The 16346-nt window shown below is 39.0% G+C and overlaps 1 protein-coding gene across 11 annotated transcripts in view; it reads right to left on the reverse strand.

The window, feature by feature from the left end:
• Positions 1-16346, reverse strand: part of ptk2aa (protein tyrosine kinase 2aa) — a 66242-nt gene that overhangs the window by 14010 nt on the left and 35886 nt on the right. For 3 of the 11 annotated variants that reach the window (XM_040122317.1, XM_040122318.1, XM_040122322.1), the window contains exons 11-24: positions 16225-16332; positions 15036-15153; positions 14223-14253; positions 12195-12259; positions 9267-9284; positions 6249-6305; positions 5215-5235; positions 3328-3425; positions 2682-2766; positions 2454-2554; positions 2104-2219; positions 1267-1367; positions 647-736; positions 224-428 (exon numbers count right to left, since the gene is read on the reverse strand). In XM_040122317.1, coding sequence (XP_039978251.1) covers positions 224-428; positions 647-736; positions 1267-1367; positions 2104-2219; positions 2454-2554; positions 2682-2766; positions 3328-3425; positions 5215-5235; positions 6249-6305; positions 9267-9284; positions 12195-12259; positions 14223-14253; positions 15036-15153; positions 16225-16332 — 1214 coding nt within the window. Of the gene's footprint in view, positions 1-223; positions 429-646; positions 737-1266; positions 1368-2103; positions 2220-2453; positions 2555-2681; positions 2767-3327; positions 3426-5214; positions 5236-6248; positions 6306-6447; positions 6556-9266; positions 9285-11656; positions 11733-12194; positions 12260-12374; positions 12557-14222; positions 14254-15035; positions 15154-16224; positions 16333-16346 lie in introns of those variants that run through there. The other 8 variants (XM_040122319.1, XM_040122320.1, XM_040122321.1 and 5 more) reach the window with 8 other exon arrangements.

The following is a 16346-nucleotide window of genomic DNA, read 5'->3' on the forward strand; positions in this document are numbered from 1 at the left end:
ATGATCATGTTTGATTAAACAATAATTCATTTATGTTATGTTATGTTATGAGCGAATTAAAAGTCCTGCATATACTTCACACTCAGCACATAAATAAATCTACATTACCACTTGTTTCCATGTATATACACACACGTGTACACACACACACACACACACACACACACACACACACACACACACACACACACACACACACACAAAAACAAAATTACGTTATTACTTGAGCTGTGTTTTGAGTTCGGTGAATCGCGGTCTCTTGCTGGGGTCGTACGACCAACATTTGGTCATCAAACTGTATAGGGTGGGCGGGCACTGAGGAGGCATAGCCAGCCGCTCGCCGTTCTCTATCCTGCCAATCACGTCATTGTTCTTCACCCCCTGGAAGGGCTTGATACCGTACATCAAGATCTCCCACATGCACACACCTGCAGAGACACAGAGACAAACAGCCAGGTTTGTTTAAGACAGAAAGGTATGGACAAAAACCCAAATGTCAGACAACAATACACCTGAAGAACCCTACAAAAGATATAAGCAGCTGGAAGAAATAGTGTAGTAAAGGATTGTTTCTCAGATGATGGACTGTCAACACATTTTTCCAGTAACTGTAACCAACACAGCACATGTACAAAAATGATCTTACCAAACATCCAGACATCACTGGCAGAGGTGAATCTTCTGAAGTTGATAGATTCAGGTGCCATCCATTTGATAGGAAGTTTACCTTTAGAAGCTGAAACAAAGACAGATACAGATGCCTAAAATTTACCTGCAGATTCAAGATTATCTATAGAGTACATGCCAGTTTTTGTAACTACAATAAATCTGTAACTTAATTGGGTTAATAGTCAATTTTGCATCCACCAATTAGAAGGTTAGAGATGAGAAGAAGGAACTGGTAAATTACAATGCCAAATAGGTGACTGCTGTCAAGATAAACTGTAGTAGCCAGATGTCAACAGTAGATGGTGGTAAAGTCCAAGCAACTAGAAAAGACTGGTAACGGCGCACAGCTGGGAATGTTACTGGGACTAGAAATACAGACTGGTCTCAGGTCAGCACTGCTCACTTCTATTAACCAACAACATGAAACAAGCAGATGTCTGTTTATAGTGTTTAGGTGGTGAAGAATGAAAGTGTGGAGGGTTAGGACATTAAAAATGGTCTTGCAAACATTTAAAATATATAATCAATGTTCTGTTTCATAACAAAGCTGTGTACTGTATGTGTGTAGAGGCTTTAGTATGCAGGTGTTTCATTCACCTTTGTAGTAAGAGCTGTCCTCCATGTATCGTGACAGACCAAAGTCTCCGAGCATCACGCAGTCGACTGCCGAGACCAACACATTACGGGCTGCGATGTCCCTATAAGGCATGAATGGCTGTGGTTAGGTCTAAATCATCTATGTTGTCATTTCTTTGATGCTAAACATCCATCAAAGAACACGAGACATGCACCGTGAATCACCATGGCTGTGTCTGAAAAAGATTTTCATATTTGCCACAAAGTGCATACATGTCCTCTGCATCACTTTATTTTAGTGAGTTCTAAATTTAAAATTTATGCAGCATATAATGCCCTCAAACATTCACACAACAGGAGGGAAAATGTAGCGTCCCACAATGCAATGATTTTGCTGATTTGATGAGAGGTGTAAAAATAAAGGTTATGCAACACTACACCTGTCAGTGATGACGCAAAATGATAACGATTGATTAGTGTCAGCTTACTGCTCACTCTAGAGTAAACTATTGTTTGTCTACTATATAGTGAATAGTGAATGAGTGAACAAGAGCATGCTGTCATAACAAAGCAAAATTAAATTGTTCTACTCTTCCTTTTTTTTTCTTTTTTTAACCCACAGAAACAGAAATCCTTGAGACTGTCCTGTGGGATTAGTAAAAACCTTTATATAATCCAGTGAATCCAGTACATGCAAACACATAATCCGAGCCCACAGTTATTTGTCAATCAGTGTCTATCTAATCTTGCGTGTGTATGTTTGTGTGTGTGTGTGTGTGTGTGTGTGTGTGTGTGTGTGTGTGTGTGTGTGTGTGTGTGTGTGTGAGAGAATGTGCATGCTTTTGTGTGTATGCTTACCTGTGTACAAAGCGTTTGCTCTCCAGATAGGCCAGCGCCGTACTGAGCTGGTAGGCAAACAGGATGAGAGTGGCCAGGTCCAGACTGTACTTCCTCACCTGAAGGAATGAACGCAACTGTAGACAGGAAGAGAGAGAGAGGAAGATGGACAGAAACACAGGGATGTCGTATTGAGAGACATGGTTTTGTAGAGTATAGATGATACAGATACTATGTCAATGCATGTCCCCCCCTACACGTAAGGGCTTTTCAGGTCAGGCACCTGCCATCACTCAACAGCTTCCCTTCTGTGTGTTTCGAGTGAAACACACTCTTTTACACAGAAAGGGCACAACGAGCCTACAGCATACCTCTCCGAGAGTACAGAGCTCCATGATGATCCACACCGGGTTCTCTGTGATCACTCCGATCAGCTTCACAATGTGAGGGTGGTCAAACTGACGCATTGTCACTGAAGGGAAAACACAGCCACACACATTCATACATAAACCTCAGTATGTGGAAAAAGTGTCTTAGTTTTCTAATAAGCCATGTTGATAAACACGCACGCAAGCACAAAAAATACAGTGTGGTCTTACATGCTTCTTGTAGGAACTTTTCTCTGACACTGTCCGAGGTACAGTTCTTACAGGTCTTAATGGCGACAGGCAGAGCTGGTTTGTCCTGCACAACACAGTGCACAAGTTAGCAGATTAGCAGTGACACAGTGTAGGACTGGGAGATGTGGCTGAAATCAGTAGCATGATATTAATAAGGATATACTTCTGATATAGCTATATATTCAGTATATCACAATAAAAACAAAAGAATCACATACAATACTTATGGTAAATTAATGTTTAATGCAATGAACTGACAATATGTCACACGTATAAAACAAGCACTTTACAATTTGCCTTGAATCAATAATTTAGACAACAGCAAGTATGTACATATCATCTCAATATAGTTTCACTGAGAGTCAATAAACAAAAATACGGAATTTCCCAGCCCTAATGTAGTAGGTGTGTATACAGCAGCATCATAGGCAATAGGTAATCTGATATTTGGACTTGTTGTTAAGGTGCACCCTTTTGAGAATATAAATAATTTTTCATTACAATGGTTTGTTTTAGATGGATGATACAGTGACCGTCAGATAGCAGAACTGTCACGTTAATTATTGGTGTGCATATACAGAAAGTGTGCCTATGCTTGGGTGTTTGTCTGTGCAGTTCTACATACCGGACTGTTATAGACGCCTTGGTGCACATCTCCAAACTGACCCTCTCCGATGCAGCGACCTAACTCTATCCTGTCCCTCTGGATCTCGTAGTCCCGCGCTGAGAGAGAGGAGGAGAGATGAGAAAAGAAGTGGAAAGAGTGAGAAAGGTACATTCACCCGCTGGTTGTCATTCCCCCGGAAAGACTGGAAAGTGCCATCGTATTTGACATGCTTCTCTCTTAGACCACACAGATGGAGCTTACCAGGATAAGACAATTTGGTTGGTATTAAATAATGGCTATTAATAACAGAAAAATAAATAAAAGTATTAGGATACTTTTAAGATACTGTGAAATTATTTCTAACTTTCAGTCAAAATATTGTAATTTTTGGTACACTCTATCCACTGGCAATAGGGTTGTACTAAAATAAACCGTCAATAATATATGCAAATACATTTTGACATAGGTTTGTAAATCCAGAGTAAATTCCCTTCCCCGAGCACCTCTAACTACACAAACCTTGACCCGACACGCACACCGCAACACAAAATTGCAAAACATACCAACATACAGTAAACTCATTTAACAGGCAAATATAAGGTTCAGACGGAACATTCTGTGTTCACATGCACACCAGAGTCCCATTGTCATTGTGGTTTCTTCCTGTACTGACATAGTGGAGAGAGCTGCAAGAAAACACATAAACAAGCGCTTCTGAATAAATTCAATAATTTAGGTAAAAACCTGGAGTGCTCTGTATATGTAAACATCAAGAGCCCATTTGTAAAGCAGAAAAAGAAGTACATTTCTTTTCTAGAGAAATGCTCAACTGATACAACGGATGTGAAGTGTGTTCAATTTGGTCTTTGCTTTGCAGTAAAGCATATATACTCAGTGAGCATGTCCAAAAGAATTTAAAAGAACTTTCTGATTTTCGCAACTGACATCCACATGCTTTGACACTTATGTGTTATCAATATATCCACCTTGTTGAGAAGGTCATGAAACACTTCTCCAGAGGTGTGTTAATGTCAGCTGCCGACCAGGTGTAATGAAAAAAAGACTAAAAACTGAGCTCAGGAGGTTCATGCAGGACATTGACCATCATGAACTTATCCTGTAAAAGTTTACTTATCTGTTGGGCTAAACCAAAGTCCGGCTACTTGACTTAACAAACAGATAAACACAGTATAATCATAAATTCTAACAGCATAACCAAAACGCATTCCTTCACAATGGGATTTACTGCAATCAATCCACACTGCAATTCACATGCAGGAAATTAATAACAGCTTCAAATTAAAAGAACCCACAGAGATAATTAAAAAAAAAACAACCCATATGACCGTAATACTAAATCACAAAAGAAATAAAAATGTCACAACCATGATGGTGAAATGAGAACCAAGCCAATACACAACGCAACTAACTGTGGGTGGGTTCAGCTCATGTCAAAATTTTGATTCAACCATTAATAAAATTACATCTTGCATTGTTTATGGATTGGCTCTCCCTTTCACTTCCAACACCAAACCCAAATAAACTGCAGTCTACAAAAACACCAACGACCAAATGTCAACAACAAACTGGATATTAGATACCTTGAGTCCGTGCCTTTTTCTTTGCCAGGTACTAATTGTGAAAGAACACATCTTATAATGGTTCCCAACTATTTAAAAAATCCACATCATTGATACAGTTACTGATGTAAATCAATGGGTATTTTTGGTATTAAATTAACAAAATTAACTTATAAAAGTTAAAAGTTTTAACGGGGCAGGATCATGACACAAATCAGTTCCTATAATTAAGACAAGTGCCTGGCAAAGAAAAGAAATAAATAAATAAACAACTCAAACTATCAAGGCATTTTGGTTGGACAGAATGAGACAGAGGCAGTTTTACCTTCAGCTACTCCATAGCTCACTGTGTTGGCGATGGGAGAAAGAGGAAGAAAGAGAGATAAAGAGAGGGGAGAGCCAGACAGTTGCTTTAAGATTGAAAATAGCTCCGAAAACACACTCACGCACACATGTACAGACAAGGACAACTGACCCATTTATTTCTTTATGAAATGTTTAGTTAATAAATAAGTCAATTAATGGAAAACTGAACTGATACCTCCACAGAATGATCAAAAGACTAGGTTTGCTTTATAGCTAATACTGTTACACAGCTTTATTTTACACATAGAGCAGACAATATGACATGAACACACATACAAATTCAGTCACAGAGCAGGAAAATATGTCATAAGTCTGCTTAGAGGAAGTCTGCTTAGAGAACAAAAAAAGCAAAGCCTAAGAGATGAAAAAATAAAGCCGGACAAATATAGCAAGACAGAGAAAGATAGAAAAAGACTGTGGGAGGAGAGAAGAACACAGTCCATTTTCAAATACATGAGTAAACTGTGCTGGCCAAAACATATACTTAAAAATTACTGGAACAGAGGGCTACAGCCACCATTATTAATGGGGCTATAGTCAAACTTAGCAGCAAATTCTGGGCTTTGACTAACACGTGAATGATTTCGACAGATGTAATATGTCTCCATGAACAACATGTATGGAGTATGAGTTGTAGCCGCTGTGACCTCCAGCCAGTGCCTCCACTGTTTATATGAGACAGCAAAACTGGCCTGAATCAGATTCGCTGCTACCTAACCAAATGTGGCTTAATGCAACTTCACTAACTCCTTGTGTGAGCTTGTTTCTTGGAAAAGATTCACACCACACTAATTTTATTGGACAGCAGAATGAAATTAATGCTTGTTTGAGAGCGTAATCATTTGACAGAAGAATAAAAGTGAAACAGTTACTTTATAGTTCTCTTGTGTCAGTGCAACAGAAACAGATTTCTTCAGTGCAAATACTTTAGTTGGTAGATGTGGCTGAAAGACGAGACATTTCAACACTGAAAGACGAGAATAGGTTACTTACTGGAGGGCATGGTGTATGTGTCCTCTTCATCAACTATCTCTGCATAGTCATCGGTCTCTGTAACATTACACATGCACAAACGGTTTAAAATAAAATTAAAAATACATGAAAAGAGGAAGACAACACACAGGCATTATTTCAAAATAAATACACAACAAATACACAAACAAAACAATCGTGCACAGGTTGCTTGATTTACCGTACATCCACTATGGTGCGAAGATATATACAGTCAAACATGCGTGCAGCAATAAACTAAAACTTTAGAAAAAACTTTAAAATATGACAGCTAACTCTTAAAACGGACTCAGTTTCGACAATTCCTGCGCAAAGCAACACCCACGTAGCTCCTCTCTCTCCCTCTAACTCTCTCTCTCTCTCTCTCTCTCATACACACACACACACACACACACACACACTTGGCAGAGAATGTCAGCTGAGCATGTGTTGTGCATATCTGTCTGTGTGAGAGCAGCTGGGGTGCAGGGAGTAGCTGCGGTGGTGATGGAAACAAAGACAGAAAGGAGAGACAAGGGAGACAAATAGAAAACTACAGAACAGGAAAGAGAAACCGGGATATAAGGGTAAGACAGAAAGAGAGAGAGAGAGACACAGGGAAGAAGGGCAAGAAGTAGTGTGTCTAGTTGTCATGTAAGCAGATGGAATTCTGCAGAATCAGACAGATAGATTGGGGGGGGGCAGTCAGCAGGAAAAAGAGAGGGAAAAGATGGGCCGAGTCTATCCTAACCAGATGGTGGTGTTTAAAATAAAATCAGGGTGCAGACTCAGCTGTTGGAAACGAGAGTCAAACATCTGCTGTCCTGAATGCTCCCCTCACTGCTCTGCTTTGGATTTGTCAGGGTCTATGGGAACGTGTCCCCAAATTGATCAGAAATCCTTTTCTAAAGCCTGTCTCTGATTTTCTCAAGAAATTTCCATACAGCCCACTGAAGAAAGCACTACTGGATAGCAGTTTAGTTGTTACTGTAAAGGAGGTGGAATAAAACACTGGATATTTGCCAGTGCAAATGAGACTGAAAAGCGCTTACTATTATATTAGTGCCTAAAAAACATTTCAACATTTTGAGAAATATGCTTTTTTCCCGCTTTCTGGCCGAGAGTCAGATGGGGCCTTCGACTCAACCACTCTCATCAGTCAGGAGGCAGTCAGCTTAGCTTAGCATAAACACTGGACACAGGGGGAAACAACTAGCTTGGCTCTGTCTGGAGGTAAAAAAAGAATAAAATAAAACAAATCTGCCTAACAGTATCTCTAAAGCTTAACATGTAATATCTTGTTTATTTTATCTTTAGACAGAGCCAGCCTGGCTGTTTCTCCCTGCTCCCAGTCTTTATGCTAAGCTATGCTAATTGGCTGCTGTCTGTAGTTCCATATTTAAAGGACAGACATGAGTGTGGTGTTGATGTTTTCATCTAACTCTCTGCAAAAAGGGAGACTGTGTATTTTCCAACTTATCCATCTACTCCTTTAAGGGTAAGATGAATGAAACAGTTGTTAACTAAGGTTTTGGCTATTATTACTACCATATTTTTTATATGTACAATAGCCCATGAGAGAAGAGGTTGAAAAAGGTTTAAGGAGGCATGACTTTTACTGAACCCTGGCTGTCTAAGATTTATTTTTCACATGAAAGGAAAGGAAAGCCTTTAATGTGCCTCTAAAACTATCATCATATGAGAAGGAATAAAAGCACAGCTCTCTAACAGCTCTTCTTAGGCTGTTGCTGCTACTAAAATGGGTTTTACTAGCTAGACCGATCATAAACAACATAGCATTAGTAAAAGGTGGTTTTCATTAGTCATTGTTTATTTGATAAAACACATTTTAGCAACAGAAAAAAACATTCAGCTTTTTTTTCCCAAGCCAGGTTTATCAGTATTTCCATATGTGCACTAATGAAATGCTTCCAGCTGATTTTAAACTATTTTCAGAATTTTTTGAATCTGTTTTCTGCCTTTAAATCTACTGCTTTACTTCCATATAAGAAATATTTTACACTGATTTGTTAGTTTGTACTGTGAGGTCCACTGTTTGCATCGCTGCATATTCAGTCCCATGTTGTTTGGGATTTGTTCTAAAGAATCGACTGTTTCTAAGTTTGACCGGTCTAACTCTGTCTCTTTTTGCTTTCAGTGGAGGGAAAGTGTGTGCGTGTGCTTGCTTGCTTGCGTGTGTGTGTGTGTGTGTGTGTGCGCGCGTGTAACAGAGTGTGTGAGAGAGTGTGTGAGAGAGAGAGAGAGAGATCTAGTTAGCCCATTATAGCCAGGAATGCACCCGCTCTCGAATCCAGCAAACCTCTCCCTACTCCACTCCGTGTGTGCACGAGTGTGTGCATAAATGTATGTGAGTACACGTGTGCATGATTTTGCATGTGTAAGGCTGTGTGTGTAGCTGTGTGTGTGTGTGTGCTTGTGTGTGTAGCTGTGTGTGTGTGTGTGCTTGTGTGTGTGTGTACAGAGAGAAAGGTTTGGAGAAGTTCCCTTAAAGAGAAATACCGCTTAATTCACAAATTCTGCTTTTTTGGTTTCCATCTTGTGGTTAAACGCAGACATATTTCAAATTTAGTGGTAATTTAGTGGTAATTGATTTTCAAAACAATCTCAAACAGACACAAAGAAAAACACACAAACATCTTAAAACAAAATACTAAAATAGTGAGCCACTCTAGCTACTAACAACATCACACCCATTAAAGCTACTGGTGATTTATTCATGTTTCCAGTCACTGAAACATGAGGAACAACACATTCAACTAAATAATCATTGCATTCTAAATCATTTGATATCATTAATATCACACAGCTTTTACATAATAGAGCACATGTACACATAGAACTATTGTTGAAGAAGCAGGAATGCATGCATAAACATCAACCCACACACAAACACACCAATACACACACGCTACCCTTTCCCAGGAGGGTGCAGTGTGTCGGTGGAGCAGGACAATAACGAGGGAACAAGAGAGAGATTGATAAACAACAGCATAACTTTACCATCCCCACTAAGATCTTCTGCAGGGTCCAGGAGAGCATGCAGGAAACGGGACAGCAGAGGAGGAGGAGCAAGAGAGGAAAGCAGGAGGCAGAACAGAGAAGAGAGAGGAGAGAGAAGAGAGAAGAGGTTAGAGCATGAAAAGCCTTGAAACAACATGGGAGAAGTTGCAGGATCTGCAAAGCCAAACAGTCAGCGAGCAGTTAGTGAAGATCCAAAATATCTCCGGTGAAAAAGCCGAGTTAACAACTTCCATTAATGTTGTGCAGATACATGACAGTAAAATGAATGAGAAAACAGCAGCAACATGCAAGGCAGTGTTTACATTTCTAAATACCACATAGAATGAAATGTAATACCTCTTTCATCATCATACCGACCATAGTATTAAAGCATAATAGAAAATCAGTAGGGACCATATGCTCTGCAGTTATTCATATTATATCACATTATTTCAGTATTTCACAGCAATATATAATCGTAATGATGGTTTCATGTGGGTTTTTTTTTTTCTTAGGAGTAGTGCAACTATACAGTAGTTTTGTCTAGATTGGATTAACGCAATGGTGTCTTAAGAATTTTCACCCGAACCAGGAGGAGCATTAATGTTACCAAGAGAAACTTTAGTTCTTAATTCCTTGCATTGGCTACATGTGTCTTTTAGAATTAAGATTATCGTTTTATGGTGATGCCCCTGTTCACTTAAGTGATTTATAATCAGGGGCCTGTTTCCCAGGAGTATCTTAAGACTTATATGATGCTAAAATTCATCTTACAAACCTTCTTAAGCTTAAGAGGTGTTCACCAAAAGCTATTTAAAATGCCTTTGAAAATGATTGTAGATTAACTCTAACTCCTACTCACTCATAGGAGAAGCTCCAGAACCTAAGGGATAAAAAGTTTTTTATCGTTTTTGCCCATTTTTAAGTCTGTACTTTTAAAATGTCCACTAACGCTCTTTGTTAAGTGACATTTGATGTAGAATGAGTGAAAATGTTAAAATTGAACATAAGAAACTAAACTAACACAGAGATAGATACACTATAGAACTAAAGCTATGACTGCCAGCTCAACTGACTCACAGTAGTTCACAGTAAAATTTGAGATTTTAAAAGTAGTATGTCGAACATGCCTGCAGGTCAAGTTTAGATCATTATGATGATTTGATAACGTCTCAGCAACAAACTAGCTGCCGTCCAAATCCACAACTTTTCCTCTGAGCAGTCCTGCAAGCTGCTGATGGCAGCTGCCAAAGCCACAGATGGAGACACAAGAACATGTTCTGACCCACTTAGGATGTCAACGTCAGAGCAGGACATGTATGTAGATGGGCTGAATTATGGTACATTAACAAAGCCCCATAATCTTTACGTGTTTACACTATTGTGAACGTTATTTTTTCCAAAAGAGAAACTGTTTTGGTGTCATATCCCTTAGCTACAGAACAACAATCTTGAGCTGATAGTGATCAGTTGCTCAAAGACATTTTAACAGGGCAGATACTGTGGTTGAACCCAAGTCTTTTAATGGAAGAACAATCTCTAACCACTTGGCCACCCTGCCACAAATAAAGCTCTGCCTCTTTGACTTAACTGACATAAAACACAGAAAATAATGATTAAATATAAGCAAACTATGACCTCAACAGCAAGGCATGTGCTGAACATGAGACTGTAGAGAGCCGGTTTACTCTGTGTCAGCACAGGCTACTTCCAGTCACATCATTCTGTTAATTCTCAAAAAGAGGCAAATGGACTATTTTCAATTTTTATTAGCCTTTGTCAGCAGGTAGGCTAGAAAACTGAATACTGAAATTTGAGAGAAAAAAAAAAAAAAGGTTATTTATGGAAGGAAAAACTATTACTAGTGCATCAAAAACACCCATGAACTTCAGGTTTTACAGGAAAATATCTCTGAGAGTCTTCCTCATTTGCGTCTCAGTCATTTTAATGTGCATCGGCTTGGTTATATGCAGCAACACGCAACAAGTTATTGTAGTTAAATTGTGTTTGTTCTTTTGAGTAAGACTGAATTAGTTGAAGCAACCAAGCAGTGAGGACAAAGATAGTTTAGTAGAAGAGAGCATCCTTAAAAATGATTTGATGCAGTTATTAATCCACAAAACTATCTAAATTTCACATTTAAAAACATGGAAAAATCCATAAAAGCTGCCAAAACTGGAATCAATATTTTGAATGGGCATTACTTTTAAAGTCTTCCTGAACCAAATTAGTGTTATAAGCCAATCAAGGAAGCCAAAGTAATACTTTGAACAATTTTTACATTTTGAAATATATTTATAGTTTGATTTTGTTTCAGATTTCATTAATAGGTTGCTTCCCCGGAGGTTTTTATGGACAGGTTTATCTGTGTATCCTTAATGTAAAGTTACCCAATGAGCATGATGATCAAATCAGGCATTTTATTCCGCCACATCACAATTTTGTGGATACGCTCCTCTACTAACTGTCCAATGAGAGCCGAGGATACCACTGGGAGGCGAATCTGAACAGAAGACAAAGGGGAGGAGGAAACGCCTCGCCTTGGTTGGCTTAGGAGGTGTCGATGTCACTAGGTCTTCAGCCAAGGAGGAGGGGGAAAAGAGGACCAGAGTGTTGGAAGAAAAAAAAAAACAGAGTGAATGGATGTGAGTGAGTGCGGAGGAGGCGATGTGAGAAAGACGGAGGGGGAGAGGAGGAAGTAAACAAAAGAACCCAGGAACAGAGAGGACAGGATGAGAGCGAGGGAGAGGCAGTCCCGACAGTGACAATGATGAGAAGAAAAAAATGACTCCAGAGAAAAAACAGATGTTGGAGGAAATGGAAAGACAGAGAGAAAGACAGTAGTTGTAGCCAAAGTAGCCAACAGACTGTGTTCATATCACCCCTAAACCCGTCATTTTGTGTTTGTGTGCATGATGTTTATCTTACCTGAGACGGAGATCGCTCTTACTCCACTCCTGACTGCTTCTAACTTCTTCTCATTGTTAGATAGTCTAGAGAAAGGGGGGGGGTTAATTAGACAAGAATTACACATCAGTCAAAGAGGTGAACACTTGTGTAGAGGTGAGAAAAAAAAAAAATAAAAAAAAAAACAAAAACAAAACATACCAACAAAACATATCAATGATTTTCAGCATCAGATTTCCTATAAAGAATAAAACGTGGAAACTTCTCATTCAGAGCTCAATATGATGGAAAAAGGAAATACTGCTATCACTGTCTGTAAACTAACCCGAACTGTTTCAATTATCTCTCTCTCTGCCTTTGCCGTGGTCGCTCTCCCTGTGTCATCTGAGCTCTACTATCTTTACATCACAGACCACAACGGGCAGAGAGAAAAAGAAAGGCAGAGAGCAAAGAGAGAAAGTTAGAGTGACAGACCGGGAGAAAGAGGAGGAGACTACCACAGTGTTTAAAAACCCTAAGTGGAAAATATTTGGCTCCTAAACTTATCTCCTTATTTGACCAGAGACAGACAGAGAGAGGAAGAAAAAAGAGGGAGAGATTTGAGGTGAAATGACCAAAAGTAAGCAAAAAGTTTTTGAATCTGAGCAACTGACAGTGAAATGTGGATACACCAACGTCCAGAAAAACAAACACAGTGATCTATGCGTTGAAGTAACAATGTTTTCCCTAGAAATCTTTTTAAGGCCTGCTTATTCTGCTGGACCAGCTTAATCCTTTCAAAAAAAAAAATGCGAATTCTAGAGAGAAAAAAAAAAAAAAAAAAAAAAAAAGAATATATATGGTTGTCCCTGTTTAGAGTTTCTGATGCAACAGTCACATTAGCTTTTAGTTTGAAGCCTTAGGTTGAATTACGGTTAACCGTATTGGGGTAGTTGTGGGGCATTTTGGTTACAGAAATCCAAGAAATAATGTGTCAATGTGAGAACTCTTATTTCCAACATAGTTCCAAGATGTAAAAGAAAGGGTAATGCTTTCTTTAATTTTTTCCTGGAAAGAACTATGTAATTTGGTGCTGGAATTAACTGGAAGTGTAACAACTGAGCATTATCTCCAATTTCCCTTATAATTGGTACTGAATTATATATTCCTCTTTGAACACAAGTATTGGGGAGCATGCCCACAGATAATGATACTGCACATACAGTATGTTGAAGCTTCTATAGTTCTACCCCTGAGCAGTAACATCAGCAGTCCCGCACCTCTGAATTCATCACTACCACGATGAGTTGAGAAGATGCATTTAATGCAGAATTTTATTTTATTTTGCATCACCTGCAATTTGCTCTCTTAGTTGTCAAACCACTACACTAAGCAGAAGAGGCATAAGCCAAGTGACACTGTATAAACGCTGGCACAAGAAGTTTCCCAATAGAGATGACAAAGTGGCTTGTTCCACGAGACAGGAACTTGAATAATATTCTAGCAACAACAGATTCTCTGGAAAAAAATTATGTCTAAACACAGTCATTAAACCTGTCCTAGAGGTCCGTACGCCTGATTTAACGTTCTTCTTAAACAGGGTAATAACTCTAGCCCTTTCTTTTTAAGAGGAACTCTGACGTCAAGGATTTCTCGGGTAATGACGAGAAAGCTGACACCCTTTCATTTTGAAACAGCTGCGCTAAGGCTCAACACACATGATCACGAACTGAATAACTATTTACCATTCGTGTTGGAATTAAAAAACAGAAGGCTATATGCATGGCAGTGTGCCAGCCCTGTAGGGTTATAGGTCAAACACTGAGTAGAATGGTGTGTTTACTTTAACTTCCAAAGATCTTTTTTTTTTTGTCTTAAAAATTTCAGAATTGTGTGACAGGACTAGTAAGCCTACAGGAAAATCACCTCACACAGTCAACATACAATGTACATGTAAAACAGACAGGGAAAAAACAAATTTGGTGAATTACAGCTCTGAAAAGTTCTGTTTATGGATTACTGTAGTGTTATTTTTACTGTGACAATACTAAGAATGGGACTAGTACTTACTTTGGGATGGAAGGCAATGCTCTCTCTCCCTCTAGAGGACAAAAACACACATCATCAGGATCAGAATGATTATTATAAAGTGCAATAAATATACAAGACTACATACAGGATTTTACAACGTTTTATGACTCAGGCAGGACCTTATACACAGTACTAAGGATATAACCAGTCTCTTCTGCATACAAAACACATTCCATATACAGCATCAGAACTGGTAGATTTAAAATACAGCAAGCATGCCATTAGTAAGGGACTAGTGCTGTAGTTCAGCCTATCCTATTTATTAAATAGGAGCACTGCATAATTAATTACAGAAACAACAGTAGTAGATACAACAGTTTAGAAATATTAACTGTTGCAACGTCCAGATTACAAGGAGCTTTTATTATGCCAACATGAAGGATGTTTTCAGCAGTCCTGCTGAAGAAGGTACTCTGGTGTCACTCACCAAAAGGTAATTATAATAATAACAATAATAATAATTGTTATTATTGTTATTGTTATGATTATTATCATTATTAGTAGTAGTAGTATTAGTAGTAGTAGTATAAATAACAAATATTCTTAGTGTTGAGGATAATGGCATAAACATAATTGCTGCATTGTCACTGTCAACACTAAAATTTAGAGCTCATAGTTTTTCTCTGTGTAAAAAGACGAGTATAATACTGAGCACAAAAATCTTTAATACTCTATAGGTACACCAGTGTCTGCAAGTAGTGAAATGATGTTTATCTGTAATATTTTTATGTTTTTGCATGATTCTGGGGAACTGGGGAGCTCAACAAAAAGAAGGAAACTTCAGGTTCATACCTTTCTGAACTCTGACGATGAAGGAATGAGTTTCCATGGAGGCGAGCCGACAGTAACCATCAATCAATTCAGCCAAGTTTTCCGCCATGGTAAGTGATGCTGTTGTAACTGTGAGAGGCTGCATGCACCCGCACATGCACACGCGCACACACACACACACACACACACACACACACACACACACACACACACACACACACACACACACACACACACAAAAACACAGATTGGCAAGCTCGTTACAAAGACCCATTATCTCGAAAGACACACACTCTCAGACATAACAGCACAGTTGGGGTTTCGAACTGATCCCTACATCAGGGGAAAACTCCTCTCTCTCACATAGTGGGTGTTTGTAAGTAAACCCAGTACTATAAATGCAAATAAAACAGAAAGACTCCACTCATACAGCAGTGGGTGTTACAAAACCCCTTCGTCGTTGAGTGGACCCATTATATGCAAATCTATACATGGAAAACCATTAGCTAATCTCTGTGTCCATCTCAGTCACACACAGAGATCTAAGTAATAGAGCTATCCACCATGATGGGCACAGTTTATGGTTGTCTAGTCAACTAGAGGCCAGAGTGTTCATCGTGACTAATAAAATATCAATACAAATGCCTCCAGAAAGCAAGAGAACTTGGTGCACCTCGCATTCTTCTGTCCATGTCATTGTTTGTAAAATCTAAAGCCAACAGTCTTACAAAGTTGTTTTGGTATCAGCAATTCAGAATTAAAGAGCAAGGGCCTCTTTTTAAGTATCTTTAATAACTGATCCTTAACAGTCATTAAGGTACATATCCATCAACAGAAATACACGTTTCCACCAGCATTAGCACAGTAATACTAGGGTCCAATGCACACAGCTTGAATGTTTGCAGTCACTGACAGTTTGTGTTGTATTTTGAACCACAGCGCACAGCACTGTTGTGTCTGTGTTCTGTTTTTGACCGGCAACCCCCACTAAACCCACTACTGTTGTAGTACCTATACATCACGTCTTACTATCTATATCACAGAAGACCCTCTTTTCTTTTGAAGGATATTCATTCTGGGTACAGTAGAAATTCTCTACCTCTAAGTGAAGCAGGGTACACCATAGCAAAATGAATAAAAAGGAGAAATGGGCGCTCTCCTGTTATACTAGCTGGGCAGACAGACAGACCAACAGACAGGCTAGTAATACCTCAGCAGCACCGGCTACATTGAGCTGTAGCATGCCTTTCCTGTCCTTCTCTTCCATAGCCGAGTACTGGATGGACTGGACTTGGTTAAAGTTTGCTAGATGGGTAGGCTGGGGACAAAAAG

This window comes from Xiphias gladius, chromosome 24 (genome assembly GCF_016859285.1).
Source record: "Xiphias gladius isolate SHS-SW01 ecotype Sanya breed wild chromosome 24, ASM1685928v1, whole genome shotgun sequence".
NCBI lineage: Eukaryota > Metazoa > Chordata > Actinopteri > Istiophoriformes > Xiphiidae > Xiphias > Xiphias gladius.